Source organism: Schistocerca cancellata, chromosome 1, assembly GCF_023864275.1.
Source record: "Schistocerca cancellata isolate TAMUIC-IGC-003103 chromosome 1, iqSchCanc2.1, whole genome shotgun sequence".
NCBI classification, from domain to species: domain Eukaryota; kingdom Metazoa; phylum Arthropoda; class Insecta; order Orthoptera; family Acrididae; genus Schistocerca; species Schistocerca cancellata.
In genome coordinates this window covers 1097395994-1097419647 of record NC_064626.1, presented here as the reverse complement: position 1 = coordinate 1097419647, position 23654 = coordinate 1097395994, and the positions used below count along the sequence as shown (strand labels likewise).

General features: G+C 41.6%; 1 protein-coding gene across 1 annotated transcript in view; it reads right to left on the bottom strand.

Moving 5' to 3' along the window:
• The window catches only part of LOC126091850 (beta-arrestin-1), a 468408-nt gene that overhangs the window by 306876 nt on the left and 137878 nt on the right, over positions 1 to 23654 (bottom strand). Inside the window, exon 2 of the mRNA XM_049907116.1 lies at positions 9864 to 9991. Within this exon, the coding sequence (XP_049763073.1) occupies positions 9864 to 9898 (35 nt within the window). The 5' untranslated portion in view covers positions 9899 to 9991. The remainder of the gene's footprint in view (positions 1 to 9863; positions 9992 to 23654) is intronic.

The window sequence follows — 23654 nt, the reverse complement described above, 5'->3', positions numbered from 1 at the left end:
TACTCATTTGTTTTTACGTGATGACCCGCTATTGAAGCTGTTTTATAAGCTCTGGCAATGGTGCAACTGGGACAAAGGAGTATTAACTAACAGATGAGGTGACGCTAATACACAAATTAACACGATCATTGCCCGTGAAATGTGGGCGTCGACAGATTGGTCTGAATGATAGATCATACATTATAGAAGAAAGTTTTTTAAACAAAGGAATATTTTACAAATCACAGAAAATATAAAACGCAGACTATATTTATCTTACCTTACATCCATCCAGGGCGATTTCTGCATCTACAACGGTCTACAACGGGCTGCCGTCAGACCTGTTGTTAAACCCTTCCCGTCAATGCCACTAAAGAGTAACTCTGCTGAAGATATTCTATGGCTCGAAGAATGTAGATGTGGCATATTGTTGTGGCTGTCACAGGCTCACACGCATTTACAATTGCGTCGATGTAAGTCAATATTAGGTCGGTCATTCAACCGCAAATGGTGAGCATGTAACTACCGGGCATCTCTCTCTCTCTCTCTCTCTCTCTCTCTCTCTCTCTCTCTCTCCCCCTCCCCCTCCCCTACAAGCGCTCGCCCCTTTTTCCAAGAGCAACAGGTAACTACTGCTGAGTGTGCGCTGCTATGAATCACGCAGGAGAAGCTTTCTCAGTTCCGAGAAAGAGCGATGATGGGGGCGCTATGAGTCTACTTCATCGATACCACACATACCGAGTGTTACTGACGACGGACTCTCCCACTAAACTAGCGTACGGCTGACCAACAGAAAGACTGATCCGGACTTTCAGCAGGTTTGGTGCCGACTTGATCATTTTCACTGCGAACATAAATTTATGGAGCATCGTGCTATCAGCATTTTACACAATTTGCCTGACGCATTTACGCGGAAAAGTAAAGTAAGGTGAAATGTACACACAGAACTTTATGATTAATCAAGATATACCGTCTACTCATTTACAAATGAATTACTTTATTTTCAAACAAAAATATGTTTCCAAGTACACAATCAGTACGTTTCAGCGTGTCACTAGTAACACCAATAACGTTCACTAACGCGTATCGCGTGCGGACGTATCTTTCCGAATGTAATGTGTCAAAGCTCAGTAAATATGATGCTCAGATACAGCTGCAAATTATTTAGAAATCTTTTCATTAGATTACATTGCCGCAGAAAAGTACTGGTGTCACAATTTTAGAGCTCATAATGAAACAAGCTCTTGCATGCAAGATACAAACTAACGAGAGGAGTGACTTAACGAATCTCTTCCACCAGTGAGACGCAGTTTTAGCGAAGAAGCTATTCTGGAATCTCCAAGAGACTTCCATGCAATCTGCGGGAAACTTTTTAAGTGACCACTTAGGAGACTACCGTAATTGATAATCCTGCTCTCTTCCCATTGTGAAGGATGTTGGAACTGCTTAGAAATTACACAAAGGCTTCGTAAAGATGATGAGCAATATTTGTTCAGATCGTGTATATTGTCCGAATGTTATGGGAAATAGCGTTTCAAACTTGGGAATAAATTGTAGGTACTGAAATAGTCACCAAGTAACATTCACTACGTATTACTGTAACTGATGCAACCCCACTTACAACGCAGTAACGCTGTGACCGAACGTTTCCAATAGATTATCCACAAATTCCATAAACAATAATATTTCATGACTGAATTTCGAATTTGTTTTCAGTTCTGTACAAACATCTTGGGAATTACGAAGCTGTTTCTGTTCTATTTAATCTTTTTATTATACTATCATACCCGGTTTCGTGGCACTTGCAAAACCAATTCAGTCACGCCGTGACGAATATAGCTTACAGGCTGATGGAAAATGAGTGCCTGACCGGCATTACTCCATAAAAGGCAATGAATAGGGGCTTCCTCTTACGCCTTGGCCTGGCGCCTTTTATTTTAAGAAACTTTTGGAACAGAAGAAATACAACTGTGACAAACTGACAGGCTTAGTAGCTGTCAACCTGTTTATATTAGTATGTGAAATTTGTTGGTGGGAACGTGCCTTACGAGGCCGTATCATGTCTAAACAACTTTGCCTGTGCCATGAACGAATACTTTGTTGCTCCTTCTAAGGTCGAAGAGAGGGCAACAGAATTAACCGTGCAACCAATCACGGGTGAACTAATGTAACAGTGAAACACCAACACGTACCGCCGCCCCTCTCCCCCTCCGACACACACACACACACACACACACACACACACACACACACCTAGTGGGGACCTGCAGAGAACACTTTAAAGAGAAACTTTTTAGATTCTGAAAACTTCAATTCTCAATAGCATCTCACACATGTTACATGTAAATTCCCGCAACAACATAGGTGCACTTAAATTTTATTTCTTGATTTTGTTGTGGTTTCTGTACGACTCGTCGACGCCCACAACTACTCCAATAAATTTTAGCCACTACTTGACCATATCCGAACGATTAAGTGGCCACATGTTCAGTCCATCGTTAGAACTTGACTGTTGTACACCTACAGCAGTGAGAGAGAGAGAGAGAGAGAGAGAGAGAGAGAGAGAGAGAGAGAGCGGGCGGGGAGGCAGCGTGTGCAACCAAACCTCAGCCTTTCTCTGACCTTGGAACCATCCGATCAGTTATAGGTTGATACGAGTACATAGTATAAAACAGCGCACTCGAACTAGTGTAAGTTAACTTCCCGGCTGCATTAACCTAAATCGAAGTGTTGGTAGTAATTAGAAATTACATATTTTAATCTGATTTAGTTTGCCAGTCACCGATTTTTTGTTCTTTACAACAACATTTTCGTCCTTGTGCACATACCAAAAAATTAAAGAAATCACAAATTAGAAGCAGACTGTGCGCTCTGAATCGCGTAACATCGGAACATGTTCTGCGGAACCGGGAAGTAGCGCCGGAAGAGGAACGCAGCGTAACGACGTCAGAGATACGTGTTGACGACTGACGGTCGGAGGAGATACAGGACTCCGAGAAGTAACAGGAGTAGAGTTAAACCGAAGAGAGTTCACACGTAAGAATAAAGCGAGACTGAAGTATTAAGAAGAGCGGATTTCTTCCATTTTTACTGGAACTGTCACGTTCATCACGGTAAAATCAGAATTCTGAAAAACTTTCGTTCGTATTTTCTGCAAATCACTCGAAATAGAATTCAAACAACCACAAGACACAAACGGATCGTCTTGTTTGCACTTTCATACAGCCCAGTTGATCGATGTTCACAAATACACTTATAATTATATAGCCACACATGCGTCGGCATTTCAACGGAACTTCTTTAAAATACTCTTGCGACATTATACTTAAGGCATTATACATAAGAGATGGGTGTAGCTGAAGACATCTGTACAAACTTGTGAAGTTTGACTACCTATAAATAGCTCAAGACGACATTGTGATGGAAAAAATGACGTTCTCTCATCCGGACAAAATTATTAAGGAACAAAGTTACTCATCCACTGCCACGATGCAATGGCTTTCAGATTAACATGATCTTCATACATTCCTAGAGTCGCAGAAACAACTCGGGACATTGCACAACTAGACGTCTATCAACAAATAGAGTAATATCGTTCCCGAAACTAACACCACGTTGAATATATTTACTTGGTTCGTGAATACACTATCAATATTAATTAGAGGAATGGAAATGGCATTTCCGACATCAGTATTAAATACATAAAATGCATTCAACACCCGTGGTCGGCAGCTGGCCCCTGGGACTGGAATTCGAACCGAGCGGCGTTGCGCACTGCATCCTAAATGCGCACAGCTAACTGGCAACTTTAATATTTATGAAGTAGTTATTTTTTTCGATCTACGTAACCCTGGAACAATTCTGCGCATCGCATAAACTCAACGCGAACGCATTTAAAATATCATATGCGTACTGTTGAAGTCTAGCGACTATGCGCAGTTGACAGTAATATCCATACAGATGGCGCCTAATAATCTTGCTTTGCCAGACGGTACAAAATCAGTATACTCTTATTACGAGACAGTGGTTTATAAACATATTGTTTATTTGTAAATAAATGTTAGGTTATAATGGGCTGCTGAAACGGAAAAATTAGTTGCAGAAGAAGCGAAGGCTTCACCGACTAAATGCATCTGTTACCCAAACAGTTTAAACTTCTGTGTAAAAGTCTACTGCGATTTACAAACTTCTGTAGCTCATCTATTTCGGACTGGTAGTTGCCGTACCACGCATGTTCTTTCCAGCTATTTGTAAGTACGTGGAAACCTTTCATTCTGCAAGTAAAATGTTCGCTGTAACGAAACTCAAAGAGAGAAATTTATCCATTATTCTGGTGTGCATCGGTTTCCAGACCCGTATAACGCCGCCGAATGGTATCCATCACATACAATAAATTAATCTACAAGCTATGTCCGGTGCAAGGATGAACCCTCTTGTATTATGTAAGAAACAGCCGCCGCTTATTTCCAACTGCAAGTCGAGGAGTGCTAATAACCGGGTGTCGAGTGTTCCACAATGGCCGCAAAGGAACAATACGTATTCTACGTATCTAACAAAGCTCACGAAGTCGTTACTACAGGCAGCTCACTGACGTATACAATGTTGTTGTTGTTGTTGTCTTCAGTCCTGAGACTGGTTTGATGCAGTTCTCCACGCTACTCTATCCTGTGCAAGCTCCTTCATCTCCCAGTACCTACTGCAACCTAAATCCTTCTGAATCTGTATTCATCTCTTGGTCTCCCTATACGATTTTTACCCTCCATGCTGCCCTCCAACGGTAAATTTGTCATCCCTTGATGCCTCAGAACATGTCCTACTAACCGGTCCCTTCTTTTTGTCAAGTTGTGCCACAAACTCCTCTTCTCCCCAACCCTATTCAATACATCACCATTAGTTATGTGATCTACCCATCGAATCTTCAGTATTCTTCTGTAGCACCACATTTCGAAAGCTTCTATTCTCTTCTTGTCCAAACTATTTACCGTCCATGTTTCACTTCCGTACATGGCTACACTCCATACAAATACTTTCAGGAACGGCTTCCTGACACTTAAATCTATACTCGATGTTAACAAATTTCTCTTCTTCAGAAATGCTTTCCTTGCCATTGCCAGTCTACATTTTATATCCTCTCTACTTCGACCATCATCAGTTATTTTGCTTCCCAAATAGCAAAACTCCGTTGCTACTTTAAGTGTCTCATTTCCTTAATTCGACTACATTCCATTATCCTCGTTTTGTTTTTGTTGATGTTCATCTTATATCCATGTTTCAAGACACTGTCCATTCCGTTCAACTGCTCTTCCAAGTCCTTTGCTGTCTCTGACAGAATTACAATGTCATCGGCGAACCTCAAAATTTTTATTTCTTCTCCCTGGATTTTAATACCTACTCCAAATTTTTCTTTTGTTTCCTTCACTGCTTGCTCAATATACAGACTGAATAACATCGGGGAGAGGCTACAACCCTGTTTCTCTCCGTTCCCAACCACTGCTTCCCTTTCATGTCCCTCGACTCTCTTAACTGCCATTTGGTTTCTATACAAATTGTAAATAGCATTTCGCTCCCTGTATTTTACCCCTGCCACATTAGAATTTGAAAGAGAGTACTCCAGTCAACATTGTCAAAAGCTTTCTCTAAGTCTACAAATGCTAGAAACGTAGGTTTTCCTTTCCTTAATCTTTCTTCTAAGATAAGTCGTAAAGTCAGTATTGCCTCACATGTTCCAAAATTTCTACAGAACCCGAACTGATCTTCCCCGAGGTCGGCTTCTACCAGTTTTTCCATTCGTCTGTAAAGAATTCGCGTAAGTATTTTGCAGCTGTGACTTATTAAACTGATTGTTCGGTAATTTTCACATCTGTCAACACCTGCTTTCTTTGGGATTGGAATTATTATATTCTTGAAGTCTGAGGGTATTTCGCCTGTCTCGTACATCTTGCTCACCAGATGGTAGAGTTTTGTCATGACTGGCTCTCCCAAGGCCGTCAGTAGTTCTAATGGAATGTTGTCTACTCCCGGGGCCTTGTTTCGACTCAGGTCTTTCAGTGCTCTGTCAAACTCTTCACGCAGTATCGTATCTCCCATTTCATCTCCATCTACATCCTCTTCCATTTCCATAATATTGTCCTCAAGTACATCGTCCTTGTATAGACCCTCTATATACTCCTTCCACCTTTCTGCTTTCCCTTCTTTGCTTAAAACTGGGTTTCCATCTGAGCTCTTAATATTCATACAAGTAGTTCTCTTTTCTCCAAAGGTCTCTTTGATTTTCCTGTGGGCAGTATCTATCTTACCCCTAGTGAGATAAGCCTCTACATCCTTACATTTGTCCTCTAGCCATCCCTGCTTAGCCATTTTGCACTTCCTGTCGATCTCATTTTTGAGACGTTTGTATTTCTTTTTGCCTGCTTCATTTACTTCATTTTTATATTTTCTCCTTTTTATCAATTCAATATTTCTTGTGTTACCCAAGGATTTCTACTAGACCTCGTGTTTTCACCTACTTGATCCTCTGCTGTTTTCACTACTTCATCCCTCAGACAAGACCATGAAAATCAGCGTTGACTTCATACACGAGTTCGGCGTTTCATTTGGCACTGCACACTATCCTGTACACCGTATCCTGAAGTACAGGAAAGTTTGATGTCAGCGGATATTCAACTCTCTGACTAAACACTGCTGTGTACCTATGGGGTGCCCTTTAACATTCAGATTGAGTTTTGTTTCTGTCTGAATTCCGTCCTTTGGGGTAACTGAAAAAATAAATGGGGAAATGGAGGTGGGGGCGGGCTCAAGATTCAACTCACTCAAATAAGAAACGTTATGGATGAACACAGCAACCGGTTGAAGTAGCAACAAATAATCTTTTTCGTGGAAGATACTGATCTTCCACCGGACAGTGGAATGCCCGTTTCCACGCTGTACTGAAATCTGAAGGATAAGAGTAAGCTTCGTGAATTTCCTTTTTTTTAAAATACATCTCTGAAACTTGTATCATTTTAGGCTGCACATGGAGTAGGTTTCACAGCGTCCCCATTAATACTTTCTAGGAAACAGTTATCGTAACACAGCATTCACTCACTCAAGAGTGGTACCTGCTGTCACTGCAATTTCAAACTTAGAACAGAATGCTGTTCCACAGCGAAACCATCAGATGATCGACATTCATTCAGAGGTAACATATTAATTCTGTGCAAAACACCACTACATAATGTGTGCAATGGTAACCATCAAGACCACTTCAAGCGAGTATCCAGATACTTCCTGTAACCTAGTACACAATGAAGTACACTCGTGTTCACAGCTCATCACTTCTTACAAACAGGATGCTTGAAGCGTTACAGAACGAGGATACGATGAACCACAATACAGTTGGCATTCAATGCAGTCCAAAATATGTACTTACACAAGTTTGGAAACCAAAAATACAGATTTCAGAATAAAAGCTTTAAAATCCCTCGTAAAACACAATACAATATTAGTGGCTATGTTTATTCGCAGCTGTCACACATACTTGGCCATGACGTGATATGCTCCGTGATGCGGGTTAAGACCTCCCATTTCAGAGAAATTCTATGTGGAGAGCTTTAAGATGTCTTTATGCTTTATGGCGACCGAAGGGCTGTAGTTTATTTTCCTGAAGCATCCTAAGCAGGACATAGGATTCAGATAGGGAGAGATCGATGGCCATCCCATGCGGTGGTTATCTTCATCTACGAAATTCCATACACCAGTACACTCGATGCGGACGGGTGTTATCGTTGATGAATAGTACACCTCGACCAATTAAACCTCTTGAAAATCTTACGTGTGGTTGGAGTGCCACATTTCTATACGTGAACACTAATGAGAGTTTTACCTGTAAAAAGTTCATTCCTCCATTCATTCACAGTTCACTACTGAGGAGTCGGCAACATCGATGTTTGTGTATTCAGTGCCGTGCGTGTTTGACGTCTGGCAGATCACAACTGCTCTGAGGCTTCGACACTTTTTTTTTTTACTTAAAACTGCTACTTTTGAGGTAGCTGTATTCTCTATGGACGTTTATCTTGCAGATGTCGTTAAACTTTGTCACGCAGCAGTAGTCGATCTTTCACCTATCCACAATAAACACAAACACGAAACGTCACTTTGCACCCAGAAGTGTGTATGATCTACAGAGCCCTAGGCTGAACCGGTGGTACGGGCTCTACCACAGGAAATTATGTGACAACTCTTAACAATAGCATTTTGGAGACATTTCGAATCAAAATCCTTAATGCTGCATTTAAAATTTTATTTCACTGATTAAAAAGATTAGTTTGTCACTTTCGTTTTTAAATTCCTCTGCTTTATAGCGATTAGTTTGTATTTTAAGGTGGTCCATAATAAAAGATCACATGACCAAGTATATAAAAGGATCTAATTACAGTGTTAGCTTTAATTTGTTGTTATATTGCTGTTATTCACCTATCACGACGGATACAGCCGTTACAATGCTGCAGACCGGATACAGGAAAATTTGTTATTTCCATTTGAAGCTTAATTTCCCGCTGCAACGCTTATGGAAGCCGCGTTACCTTGCTATGACGTCATGTGTCTGTAATATGTCAACCGCTGTGGATCTGAAGACATCTTGAACGAGTCCTGCACTGTTTCGTTAACGAATATAGATATCTGAAAATGGTTTTTCACAGCTTTAAGACTCAAGAATCGGCGTCTGGTGACAGCAGGGAAAAATATTTGTATACCGGACTGGATAAAGTGAGGACTGGAATAAGTGAGGACTGGAATAAATCAGCATTCCGCGAAATAGAACACTCTTCGAACTGCCACAGTTTCGTTACCCTTCTGTTATACGTTTTAACGAGTTTTGCCTTTGACCCAACGCTACTGAGAATTTGATGAGTAGGAGTGCTTGCTTTTGAGAAGTGAATGCTTACTTCATTCGTGTTAGCTATCAGCTGAATAATTCAGCCGAATAATCCGTCATAAAATAACGACGCCTTCGTCTTTTATGATAAGGGGGCACCCAAGATATTAAAGCAAAGACCATGTTTTATTTCGAATTTTTGTGGTTCCGGCTCCTGGACTGAAGCCTGAACGACCCGCAGGTAAATATGGCCCTGTTTGTAGCACATCCATGGCGGCTGAGGGTGCGACCTGAGCTGGCCTGCTTGAGCGCCCCCGACGATTCTTACCCAGCAAAATAGTTTCCAATAGCATTTTTGTGGCGATACGTTGTATCAACAACAGAACACAACATTCCGGAGACAGTCAAACTATAGGGTTATTCCGAAGTATTTCCACGGGTTTCAGAAGGTGACTGCGTGAAAATTGTATGACGTAGATGAAAATTACACATATCAGTGGATCTCTCTACGTTTCGATTCGTAATACACATTGTGGTTTACTTGCTCTGTGGGCAGGCTGTCAGAAGATGTAGATAATCGTTCGTTCCGTACTGTCATATCGAATTAGTCCGTGCCTACATATAGGCAACCATCCAAAGCGGGCTAGTGTCGCGTCATACCGGGAAATTCGTATCAGCAACTCCAATGAATTGTAAACACACATTTATGTTTGGTGCGTCAATAACGGTGCCCATACTGCGCACCTTTGAATTACAACTTGAAGCGATGATCTAATCATTGATGTGTGTCTTAGTTTTCACGCAGTCTCCTCCTGACACTCTAAAGGTACGCTCTACTATAATTACTGAAGCATGACGGGTTTAATTTACCACTTTTTGCAATCACATACTTTACACAAGGAGGGGGACTACCTTTTTACATAGTTTGCGCAAAGCTAGATTGCAGGGCAGATCTTTATCGTTTACAATGGCTGTTCATTTGCTCCCCAATGTCGTGAACTTTTGGACACGGCCGTGCCTCGGTACTTACCTGGTGGCCTGCCTTTTGCTGGAAGGGTCGTCCATGTCCGGACTGCCGGACGGCGCGTGCTGCGAGCGCGCGGGCGCCGTGGGAGACCGGGGGAGTCCCGGGGCTGTGGGCTGCCCCTCCACAACGACCTGCAACACGCAGCACATCGTCACAAACAGTGTTAAACCGCGCTCCAAATGGTTCAAATGGCTCTGAGCGCTATGGGACTTAACATCTATGGTCATCAGTCCCCTAGAACTTAGAACTACTTAAACCTAACTAACCTAAGGACAGCACACAACACCCAGTCATCACGAGGCAGAGAAAATCCCTGACCCCGCCGGGAATCGAACCCGGGAACCCGGGCGTGGGAAGCGAGAACGCTACCGCGGACAAACCGCGCTCCGCTCGGGTCCAGCTATACTGGGTGGAAGGGGGACAGATACAGATATTGTGAGAACTAGTATCTTACTATGTACCCACTCCATTGTGTCAGTTGCTTTTATCTGCGTCTAACAGTCTTCCCACAAATACTACTCATAATTCATTACCTGTCACAACTGCGCCACGAAATGGATTACGCATGCCAGTTGAGGCGTAGCGCCGTATACCGATCCTGCCTTGGAGGTGGTTAAGTGGGAGATGTGTCTCAGAGCTGGAGCATGGTAACGCTCGCCCGCATACCGGTGTTGCAACCCAAACTCCTCTACACAGTTTCGACATACTGCCCCGGCCTGTTCGATCATCACATCTCTCTCCAGTCTTCATCAGACAACTCCAGAGTCATCCACAAACAGGATAAACTGTCCTTGTAGTGATCGACCAAGTGGAAGAAGCATGCAACTCAATCCCACAAGCTTATACCTAGCATCTACACAAAAACACGGGCACGTTTGCATGCTTGCAGTGATCATTCTGGCGGTTTCACCGGTTATTAATGTACCAGCATTTCACATTTGCAATGACTTATCTCGTGATTACCTCGTTCTGTGATCTTGAAGTGTTAATCACTTAGAAATGTATTCCCGAAATTTCGTTATTCAACTTTTTTGTGATATTGCGATTTTTTCCGTCAGTGCTTTTTCGGTCCCATGGTGCACGTTATTTTCCACACACCGTCGTTGACAATAGAATACCACCTGACGGACGGCCTCCATATGCCATATAAAAGCAGAAGCGCGCATCCACAGCACATTGTCACTGCTTGTTACGCTTTTCCTCGTGTTCGGCAGTAGTATTTCATGTTTTACTTTCCACCATTATTCTCTAGTAGAAACGAAGGGAAGGATAAATAATCTGAACAGTCAATATTGGGTACCCGTGGTCTATGGGTAGCGTCTTTGATTCATAATCAAAACGTCTTCGGTCCCGGGTTCGATCCCCGCCACTGCCTAAATTTTGATAAATAATCAGCATTGGCGGCCGAAGACTTCCGGCATAAGAAGTCAGCCTCATTCTGCTAACGGCCTTGTCAAAGAGGGCGGAGGAGCGGATAGATGTTCAGGGCACTCTTGTCCTAGGGGTGGGAAATTGCCCCTAAAGGCGGAAGAATCAGCAATGATCAACGACATGAGGATGCAGAAGGCAATGGAAACCACTGCATTAAAGACACGTAACGTGTATCCACAGGACATGTGGCCTGTAATTGAAGAAGTGTCATGATGATCTCTCCATTGGCAAAAGATTCCGGAATAGTTCGGATCTCCGGGAGGGGACTGCCAAGGGGGAGGTTACCATGAGAAAAAGATTGAATAATCAACGAAAGGATAACGTTCTACGAGTCGGGGCGTGGAATGTCAGAAGCTTGAACGTGGTAGGGAAACTAGAATATCTGAAAAGGGAAATGCAAAGGCTCGATCTAGATACAGTAGGGGTCAGTGAAGTGAAGTGAAGTGGAAGGAAGACAAGGATTTCTGGTCAGATGAGTATCGGGTAATATCAACAGCAGCATAAAATGGTATATCAGGTGTAGGATCCGTTATGAATAGGAAGGTAGGGCAGAGGGTGTGTTACTGTGAACAGTTCAGTGACCGGGTTGTTCTAATCAGAATCGACAGCAGACCAACACCGACAACGGTTGTTCTAATCAGAATCGACAGCAGACCAACACCGACAACGATAGTTCAGGTATACATGCCGACGTCGGAAGCTGAAGATGAACAGATAGAGAAATGTATGAGGATATTGAAAGGGTAATGCAGTGTGTAAAGGGGGACGAAAATCTAATAGTCATGGGTGACTGGAATGCAGTTGTAGGGGGAGTAGAAGAAAAGGTTACAGGAGAATATGGGCTTGGGACAAGGAATGAAAGAGGAGAAAGACTAATTGAGTTCTGTAACAAGTTTCAGCTAGTAATAGCGAATACCCTGTTCAAGAATCACAAGAGGAGGAGGTATACTTGGAAAAGGCCGGGAGATACGGGAAGATTTCAATTAGATTACATCATGGTCAGACAGAGATTCCGAAATCAGATACTGGATTGTAAGGCGTACCCAGGAGCAGATATAGACTCAGATCACAATATAGTAGTGATGAAGAGTAGGCTGAAGTTCAAGACATTAGTCAGGAAGAATCAATACGCAAAGAAGTGGGATACGGAAGTACTAAGGAATGACGAGATACGTTTGAAGTTCTCTAACGCTATAGATACAGCAATAAGGAATAGCGCAGTAGGCAGTACAGTTGAAGAGGAATGGACATCTCTAAAAAGGGCCATCACAGAAGTTGGGAAGGAAAACATAGGTACAAAGAAGGTAGCTGCGAAGAAACCATGGGTAACAGAAGAAATACTTCAGTTGATTGATGAAAGGAGGAAGTACAAACATGTTCCGGGAAAATCAGGAATACAGAAATACAAGTCGCTGAGGAATGAAATAAATAGGAAGTGCAGGGAAGATAAGACGAAATGGCTGCAGGAAAAATGTGAAGACATCGATAAAGATATGATTGTCGGAAGGACAGACTCAGCATACAGGAAAGTCAAAATAACCTTTGGTGACATTAAAAGCAACGGTGGTAACATTAAGAGTGCAACGGGAATTCCACTGTTAAATGCAGAGGAAAGAGCAGATAGGTGGAAAGAATACATTGAAAGCCTCTATGAGGGTGAAGATTTGTCTGATGTGATAGAAGAAGAAACAGGAGTCGATTTAGAAGAGATATGGGATCCAGTATTAGAATCGGAATTTAAAAGAGCTTTGGAGGACTTACGGTCAAATAAGGCAGAAGGGATAGATAACATTCCATCAGAATTTCTAAAATCATTGGGGGAAGTGGCAACAAAACGACTATTCACGTTGGTGTGTAGAATATATGAGTCTGGCGATATACCATCTGACATTCGGAAAAGCATCATCCACACAATTCCGAAGACGGCAAGAGCTGCAAGTGCGAGAATTATCGCACTATCAGCTTAATAGCTCATGCATCGAAGCTGCTTACAAGAATAATATACAGAAGAATGTAAAAGAAAATTGAGAATGCGCTAGGTGACGATCAGTTTGGCTTTAGGAAAAGTAAAGGGACGAGAGAGGCAATTCTGACGTTACGGCTAATAATGGAAGCAAGGCTAAAGAAAAATCAAGACACTTTCATAGGATTTGTCGACGTGGAAAGAGCGGTCGACAATATAAAATGGTGCAAGCTGTTCGAGATTCTGAAAAAAGTAGGGGTAAGCTATAGGGAGAGACGGGTCATATACAATATGTACAACAACCAAGAGGGAATAATAAGAGTGGACGATCAAGAACGAAGTGCTCGTATTAAGAAGGGTGTAAGACAAGGCTGTAGCCTTTCGCCCCTACTCTTCAATTTGTACATCGAGGAAGCAATGATGGAAATAAAAGAAAGGTTCAGGAGTGGAATTAAAATACAAGGTGAAAGGATATCAATGATACGATTCGCTGATGACATTGCTATCCTTAGTGAAAGTGAAGAAGAATTAAATGATCTGCTGAACGGAATGAACAGTCTAATGAGTACACAGTATGGTTTGAGAGTAAATCGGAGAAAGACGAAGGTAATGAGAAGTAGTAGAAATGAGAACAGCGAGAAACTTATCAGGATTGATGGTCACGAAGTCAATGAAGTTAAGGGATTCTGCTACCTAGGCAGTAAAATAATCAATAACGGACGGAGCAAAGAGGACATCAAAAGCAGACTCGCTATGGTAAAGAAGGCATTTCTGGCCAAGAGAAGTCTACTAATATCAAATACCGGCTTTAATTTGAGGAAGAAATTTCTGAGGATGTACGTCTGGAGTACAGCATTGTATGGTAGTGAAACATGGACTGTGGGAAAACCGGAACAGAAGAGAATCGAAGCATTTGAGATGTGGTGCTATAGACGAATGTTGAAAATTAGGTGGGCTGATAAGGTAAGGAACGAGGAGGTTCTACGCAGAATCGGAGAGGAAAGGAATATGTGGAAAACACTGATAAGGAGAAGGGACAGGATGATAGGACATCTGCTAAGACATGAGGGAATGACTTCCATGGTACTAGAGGGAGCTGTAGAGGGCAAAAACTGTAGAGGAAGACAGAGATTGGAATACGTCAAGCAAATAATTGAGGACGTAGTTTGCAAGTGCTACTCTGAGATGGAGAGGTTAGCACAGGAAAGGAATTCGTGGCGGGCCGCATCGAACCAGTCAGTAGACTCATGACAAAAATATACGAAAGTTGGAACTTTGATAGTGGCAACTATTCACTTACAGCTCGTTCAAAATAGATGCGTGTTTGAAAGTTTTACTGACCAAAGTAGTCACCAGCATTGTGTATAATCCGTTGTCAGCGGTGTGGAAGCCGTAGGATACTCTTATCAGTGCCAGTTGTGTTGACCATTTTGCAGGACAATGCTGAAGCATGTACAGTGCAAGCTGTTACTGATTTGTTTGACTGATGGAGCAGCTAGGTGCTATACCGCCTACTGCACTCCTCTGACTTAAGCCCTCTTAAGTTCAACTCTATTTCTAAACTGTAGGAAACACTTCATGGCATTCGCTTTAGAACTGCTACAAATTCATCGGGCAATAGACCGTGCCGCTCGAACTGTCAACACAACTGTCACTGCTAAGAGTATCCTACGACTTCCACATCGCTAGCAACGAGTTATACACAATGCTGGTGACTACTTTGAAGGTCAGTAAAACTTTGAAACACGTATCTATTTGTACGAGCTCTAAATAAATAGTTTCCATTATTAAAGTTCCAACCCTCGTATTTTACTACCGTATGTGCGAAGTTTCATGACTGGCAAATGCCCTCCGATACGCAATGTGATGCGTTTTACATTCTGTTGGTTTCTCTTCGGCAACAATCAGTTTTAGCAGGCAACGCAGTTTGAGGGAATCGATGTCGGTACTGGGGGTTGCACCGATGAGGACGGCAAGCTAACCACGGCGGGTAGTAAGCTCATCCCAAAAAGTTACGTTGCATCCGGGAATTTTATATATAGCGCGAAGGGGAACGACGATATTATCTGGTGAGCGGGGCTTTTAAGGATGCATGTGAGCCAGTTATTTTCGTAGACGGCGGAGAAAGCTCGTGCCGCGGCTTTGTCTACTGGTTATCTTAACATTCGGCAGCGCGGAACAGCTGGATTGCGATAAGCGTGTTGGCATCTCCAGAACGCAGGCTCCGCTCGCTTTTTATGTTCCCGGGGAACTGTTCCGACGATAAGTAAAAATGGAACCTCCTCCCTCGGCTCATGCGAGCAAACCATCTCTAAGTTGAGACGGAAAATAAACCTAGCCTCCATAGCGAACCAAGGTTATTAAGTACACGTTAAGCACTTGAAATCTTCCTTGGGTACATCGGATTATCGTTAACGCCTTTGATAATTCTACAAAGGAAAGAACTTTGTTTCTTTCTAAGAACAGACGCTGCATTCATGTGCTCCATGTTCAATGGATGTTAACGACAAACAGCATTAGTAGCTAAATCCCTATGACAGTGGTACTTGACTCCTACTGTAAATGATTTTTTATATCCTTTTAGATAAGTGGCAGAATAAGTTTTCGCCGCTGGAAAAAGAAAATTTTTTGCTTACGTCAGGTTGAAAAAATTACTGCAGAACATACTGAAGGTCGGTTCACTTAATACAGGATATGACTACCTGTGGAAGTGTAGCTATTTTATTATTGTATGCTGGCAGGTACAAAGTATTAATTTCGTATAATTGGCAGTAACAGCTATTCATTTCATACTGAAGAGCCAACGCATGCTGTTGCTGCTGATACAGACCATCGCCTATATTCCTCATAGGTATCGGGAAAACCTATTACAACAACGTTTTCAGCATTCGAGAATTACGCAGTATTTCCCCATTGTTATTTAGAGTTCTACCATAAATTTCAGAAGGTATCGAATCGCACTCTGCCTACCACTGTCTTTGACAGCACCGCCTAACTGCAGCGTATTTCGAATAACACCGGAATAGAAATTCCGGAGAATTGTGCGCTCAGTTCAATATTACTGAACGACTGGAATTGCATGCCGGAATCTTATAGCTCTTGTGTGTGTGTGTGTGTGTGTGTGTGTGTGTGTGTGTGTGTGTGTGTGTGTGTTTTGTTTTTGATTGATGATTTACCATACGAAAAAGGGACGCAGTGAGATCGTTTCATCTGAATGAGAAAAAAGCTGAAGAGACCTACTGGCCGTTATCGAATGATTCTGGCGCCAGAAAAATCCACGCTGAAGATGATGGAGTTTCAAATCCAGGCGACGAGTACACAAACAGAAAGGTTTTGACTTACGGTGCATAGAGAGAAAAGTAATAATCTTAATCGTTATAGCTTTGTAGCATTGAACAGCTATAACGAATGTAAGTAACACTGTAAAACGGATCATAACATTAAACTATTAAACACTGTTGTTTCCGCTTATTGCGGTCAAATGATTTATTTTTATTTATAGTAATTACTGTTTCGGTTACTACAACTGAACATCAGGCAGAAGTCTCAGACACATTTCTACACAGGCATAAATACGGCTCCTAAACCAAATATCAAGGTGTCCATGTCATAACGTACGCAAATAATCACAAGACCAGATAAAAAAACTCGATAGTAATGTTTCGTATATTCGTATGGTCCCACTTGACAAATGGGTAACAAGTGACAGGTGCTAGCCTAGACAGAGGACGAATGGTGTCTCATAACTTACACATCTAAGTGTGTAAATATTGGATTTGAGACTTCTGCCTGATAATAAGTACTAATACTCGGAAATTGTAATCGCAGTAAATAATCAATACATTATTTGACAGCAATAAGAGGAAACAATCACGTTTCATAATTACATTAAGGCTATGGACCCACCCAGCATCAAAATATTGTAGTTACTGAGTTTGTACAGATTTTATATCTTGGTTACTCTAATTTCAACCCTAACAAACAACCAAAGGAATGGCATTGCTCCAGAAAAATACGTATATCTCTTTGCCGGCTCTCACCACACGGCAGACGTAAAATTCTACATTCGTCTGGTGTTACATTAGTACAGCAGTGCAGAACGTGAGAGGAGACGGCAGCTACGGCGACACGTGACATCAAATTCGGTTAGTACACTTGGAAGAACCTAAACTTAGTTACTTATTGGAAACCGTAGCTGCGCGCGCACACACACACACACACACACACACACACACACACACACACACACGTAATGCGTTTTCACCAAATTAATGATACGCATACTTTCGCATCAATCTATTCCCAAACAATCTGCGTATTTGGAAGAAGCAGATTTTCAAGAGTGTCGCTACGTCGCTTTTCGTAAGTAAGACTGCGGCTAACTTCTTTCATGATACTGTCCAATCCGAAATTTTGTACAGTCTGTGATGACCTCGCCGTAAATGAGTTTCTGTTTCTTCCCCGAATGAATCACTCACTCTGCAGCTGAATGAACGATGTTTCGCAACCTTGCTGGCAGGTTAAAACAGTGTGCTGGATTTGGTCTCTAGTCCGGAACTTCATTTTTCGTAGGCAATTCAACTGCGCTGTCCGTGGGAGGCGAATTTCTAGGTCCGTGTCCTGATCTGACATAGTTTTAATCTGCCACACTTTCTTATTTTCAATTATTTCCAACGGTCTTGCAGGTTACGCTCGGCTGGAAGAAAGAAAAACTAGTTCTGGACAGAAAGGTAATAGACGCCAATACAACCTTGATTACGAGAAACCCCACGCTGAACAACAATATTCAACTTAGTGAAAGAGGTTTGTAATTTCCTCATTTCTTATCAGTGGTGTTCGTATAAATATGTACTACAAATGACAAATATGTACATATAATATGGACTTAAAAATATAATACATGGAAAAACTATGGAGTCAAATATTTTCAAACGAACCAACTTTTATTATACCAAAAACAAACAAAAAATTATGCTTCTTCAGTCTCACTGGCATTATTTGTACTGTTACAATATAGTATCATATGTCTCTTTTTAAATTTTCAAAATTGAAACTATTTCTGCTTGAACGGAAGAACGCTTCTTTCAATGTCTCAGAATGTGACTTGAGAAAACTTAGATTTGCAGAATTCTGGAAGTGAGTATGGGAATGTAGTCAAATCAAGTCCGGTGATGCTGAGGGAATTAGATTAGGAAATGAGACACTTAAAGTAGTAAAGGAGTTTTGCTATTTAGGGAGTAAAATAACCGATGATGGTCGAAGTAGAGAGGATATAAAATGTAGACTGGCAATGGCAAGGAAAGCGTTTCTCAAGAAGAGGAATTTGTTAACATCGAGTATAGATTTAAGTGTCAGGAAGTCGTTTCTGAAAGTATTTGTAAGGAGTGTAGCCATGTATGGAAGTGAAACATGGACGATAACTAGTTTGGACAAGAAGAGAATAGAAGCTTTCGAAATGTGGTGCTACAGAAGAATGCTGAAGATAAGGTCGGTAGATCACGTAACTAATGAGGAGGTATTGAATAGGATTGGGGAGAAGAGAAGTTTGTGGCACAACTTGACTAGAAGGAGGGATCGGTTGGTAGGACATGTTTTGAGGCATCAAGGGATCACAAATTTAGCATTGGAGGGCAGTGTGGAGGGTAAAAATCGTAGAGGGAGACCAAGAGATGAATACACTAAGCAGATTCAGAAGGATGTAGGTTGCAGTAGATACTGGGAGATGAAGAAGCTTGCACAGGATAGAGTAGCATGGAGAGCTGCATCAAACCAGTCTCAGGACTGAAGACCACAACAACAACAACAACAACAACAACAACAACAACAACAGTATGGGATGTCAAGTTTGTCATCTATTCTTCCGCACAGCGAACTTAATTTTTGTCAGCAGATTAAAACCTTTATTTTCCACAAGTACATAGTTCAATTTTTGCTTTAACAACCCAGCAACGGGTCCCTTCTGCTTCGCTAGATTTAATTTTTGTGCCTTCGATAATCTTTACATTGTCTTTCACTTATGTTTAAAGGTTTTCCAGTACCTTAATCTGATGCGATAAAAAACAGTAATTGCTTTTGATGTACACTAAATCACTCTGTAGAGCATAATTTTCAACAAGTTGTTTTGCGTTCAAAATACAAGCAGCCTGATCTTCAAACTGAAATATTCTTTTAATATCACCGAAACGCTCAGCATAGTATTCAACTGCTGCTAGCCATGTACCACAACGTGTCAGTACTAGTTCTGGTAATGTATCGGGATTCTCTTTAAATTTTGAGATTCTACTGGAACCGTTCAAAAATATTTTTTTATTTTTGATATTAAACTATCAACATTTTTGTAATTTGTCCTTATGCATTCAGCTAATCTATTCATTCCATATGGCAAGCACGTTGAAAGGATATAAAACATTCAGGACATCTGCAGCTTTAACAATATACGGAGCAGCATCACTAACTAAAAAGATAACTTTTTCGGGTTTTACGCCAATAGGCCATAAAACACTCACAACATCCTTAAAGAGTTTTGCTGATGTTTGGTGGTTACATTTAGAAAGTTTTTCACACGCCAAAAGAAAGGATTTTCTCGATGTATCTTCAAATAGCCGACCAATTACTACACTGCCAATGCACCGCCCCTGGGTGTCCGTAATCTCGTCCATTGCGACCCATATAGCACCATCCTGAATTACGTCTCGAATCGATGCCAAACAATCCTTGTACATGCTGCTGACACATTTTAAGTGTAGATTCGTCAGGAATGTGTTTGCCTGAATACTTCTCTTGGAAGCTTTTATACACTGGGTTATTTAATTTACATAATGGCATATCCGCAAAAATCATGGCATAACACACATCTTTCGAAAAGGTAGATCTTTGGGAGCCACTGGCTGTTACATCAGAAACAAACTGTTATTTGATTTATTCTTCCTTTTAATATTTATCTTACGCTTTTGTGGTACATATGTGCTGTGGTATTAGAAACCGATTCTCCGTGGACAAGGATTTTTCACAAGCTTAACAAAACAGTACTTTTTCATCTGTACTTTACGATGGGTTTGGGAAATCTTCGAGATATTTTTGCAATTTGAAGTAACTGTTGCTTATCTTTCGGTATATATACCACAGACTGAGATACGCAACCTCTATACTTGGACGAACGTAGATGTGTAAGTAGCTGTAGAACTAGCCCGCTTGACTGTATGGCCTAATTGTTTTGCGTTCCATGCGAAAGATTATCGAATGACGAAACAGAAAAAGTGGAGGAACAGAAATCATGTAACTTGCCTTCGACGAAGACGGCATATAAGGTACCGTCTGTAAACTACTTAGTTCTGCGTTTTAGCTTTCTCAATTTAATATCAAGTTCATTAATACGAACAAGTATCACATTCGATAATAGCTTGTTCATAAATTTGCTTTCAAAGAAGCTTGTAACTTCAGTGCAACATTTTCACTACAGGATGACTGACAGGGAAGAGTTTGTTGACAACACTGGACAACATGTCTAAAACTGCTCCCCCTCCCCACCACTCCGAAATCATCATTTCAATGGTTCACTCCCCGGAAGTGATTTTGCTTCTTTCTCTCTTCCAATAATGCCTGGGAAGCAACACTAACGGGCATGCAAGCTGTCTGAAAGACTAGGCTGCTTCAGATGGTACGATTTGTGTTTTCGGCTCATCCATTCCGAGGCTAGAAATCGCGCTTTGAAGTGTCATTTAATGAAATTTTTTAATGCTGTTACGCTTCAGTAAGATTAGTTTTATATAACGTAGCGTTGAAAATATGGATTTATGCATTTTTGGTATAAAAATATGGACTAATCCTTGAAATATGGAAATATATGGAAAATTAAAGTTACATTTTCAGACTCCGAATGTTATGATATATGTAGTAAACTACAAAAAGAATGAAACTCACTTAAAACGAAGATATTATTTACATATTAACCCGGGCCCTATGTATCAGGTACTTGATAGCACATGACACCTATTGCAGAAAAAATGTACAACAAATCTGTGATTCCATTCTATCAACACGAGGAGGAATTGGCAGAAGGTGCCTTAGTTGCTGATGACCAATAACATCATGTGGACACTTTCCTAGTTTAGAAATCTTCACTGACGTAACACGTTGTTTGTGCGTGAACCTCAAGTTGTTGTGCGTACTTTCAAGCCAATGGAGTATGGAGAATTCGCGTTTCCGAAGTTCTATAATGAGGTTAATTGACGTCAACCACAAATTATTAAGAGGATAGCCCCAAGCTTTTTGCTAGGATGACAGAAGTTATTGGTGGTGACCCTTGCGGAACTTCCCTTATAAGAATAAACTCAACGTAAACGTATCTGACGATGGGAATTTACGGATGCCCCTCTCATTTTGTTAAAATTTATAGGATCTGGAGGTCAGTGTTCGGATATTAATGTCCTAAAGCAACTCTACACCCTGCTCAAAAAACCGGAAGAAATCTTCTTTGTAGATTTTCGAGTGCCGCAGAGTACAAACAATTTCGGGAATTTTTAATATTGCCTGCTTGTGTGTAGTGCTCTTGCCCTGTGATCACATGCTTGCTGACTAGATTCTCACATGATTTTTGTAGTTTATTTTTACCTGAATTATAAATTCATTATCAAATACCGATGTTAAACGACAAACATTGGTTCATAATTTTTAAAAAATGTTTACTTTCTATTACTAACCGTACTAAAATATTAGTACTCAGAATGAATTAAAATTTTATACGAATAAGTGCACGTCTTTGTTAGTGGAAAAAAATTTCAGAATGTTTTAAAGTTTTTGCATCAAAATTCTAGGGGTGATAGATGACACAGGGAACAACTTTTGTTAGAGGCAGAATGTTCGCCAATGCTACCCGGACGCTGGAAATCATTTTGTGTTCGTTATGCCCCAGAGAAGCAGCAGAGCCACGGTGCAGCAAGTGTGCACTGCACGTTGCCTATAATGCAGTTATATCCCTTCGTGAAAGAGGCTGGGCTTCGCAAAATTAATGTTCCTGTACCGCCTCCAAAAAATATTTCTCTCTTTAAAAACACTCGTTTTTATAGTTTTCTTGCTGAAAATCACTATAGTTTACCAAAGTAGGTAGTATGCAGCTCACATAGTTAGCAGACCTTGCTAGTTAGGTGAAATCTCGTTGTCCCACGACCGGCGAATACTGAAGGACCTCTAGCTTTGCCGAGAAACGTTAGCGAACGTTTTCTTTCTTAGATTACATCACGGAGAACAAACTGTTCTATCACCTATATGCGTTTGATGTGAAGATTTAAAATCATTCTGTGTGTATATCGCTATTACTATTACTGTTCAATTTATAGAAGTAAGTAAATAACTTATTTTCTATTTGAGTTTTCGCACGTCATAAAAATTGTAATTCACTGTGAATTTTCAAGATAATCGTAATTGAAAATAGAAACATGAAACATGCTATTGCTATTAAAAAATTATGACTCAAACTTTGTTAATTATTATTTCGATTTGATAACAAATATATACTTTTATTTAAAATACAAAATCAAAGTTCTTGCTAGCGAGAATGTAGCCGGCGATTTCGCAATTACAAGACATGCTATACACACTCAGGTAATGGCGACTCTGTTAAAATGCGCTAATGGCGGCCCTGGTAAAATGGTCGACACGTTTTTTACACACTCCTGGAAATGGAAAAAAGAACACATTGACACCGGTGTGTCAGACCCACCATACTTGCTCCGGACACTGCGAGAGGGCTGTACAAGCAATGATCACACGCACGGCACAGCGGACACACCAGGAACCGCGGTGTTGGCCGTCGAATGGCGCTAGCTGCGCAGCATTTGTGCACCGCCGCCGTCAGTGTCAGCCAGTTTGCCGTGGCATACGGAGCTCCATCGCAGTCTTTAACACTGGTAGCATGCCGCGACAGCGTGGACGTGAACCGTATGTGCAGTTGACGGACTTTGAGCGAGGGCGTATAGTGGGCATGCGGGAGGCCGGGTGGACGTACCGCCGAATTGCTCAACACGTGGGGCGTGAGGTCTCCACAGTACATCGATGTTGTCGCCAGTGGTCGGCGGAAGGTGCACGTGCCCGTCGACCTGGGACCGGACCGCAGCGACGCACGGATGCACACCAAGACCGTAGGATCCTACGCAGTGCCGTAGGGGACCGCACCGCCACTTCCCAGCAAATTAGGGACACTGTTGCTCCTGGGGTATCGGCGAGGACCATTCGCAACCGTCTCCATGAAGCTGGGCTACGGTCCCGCACACCGTTAGGCCGTCTTCCGCTCACGCCCCAACATCGTGCAGCCCGCCTCCAGTGGTGTCGCGACAGGCGTGAATGGAGGGACGAATGGAGACGTGTCGTCTTCAGCGATGAGAGTCGCTTCTGCCTTGGTGCCA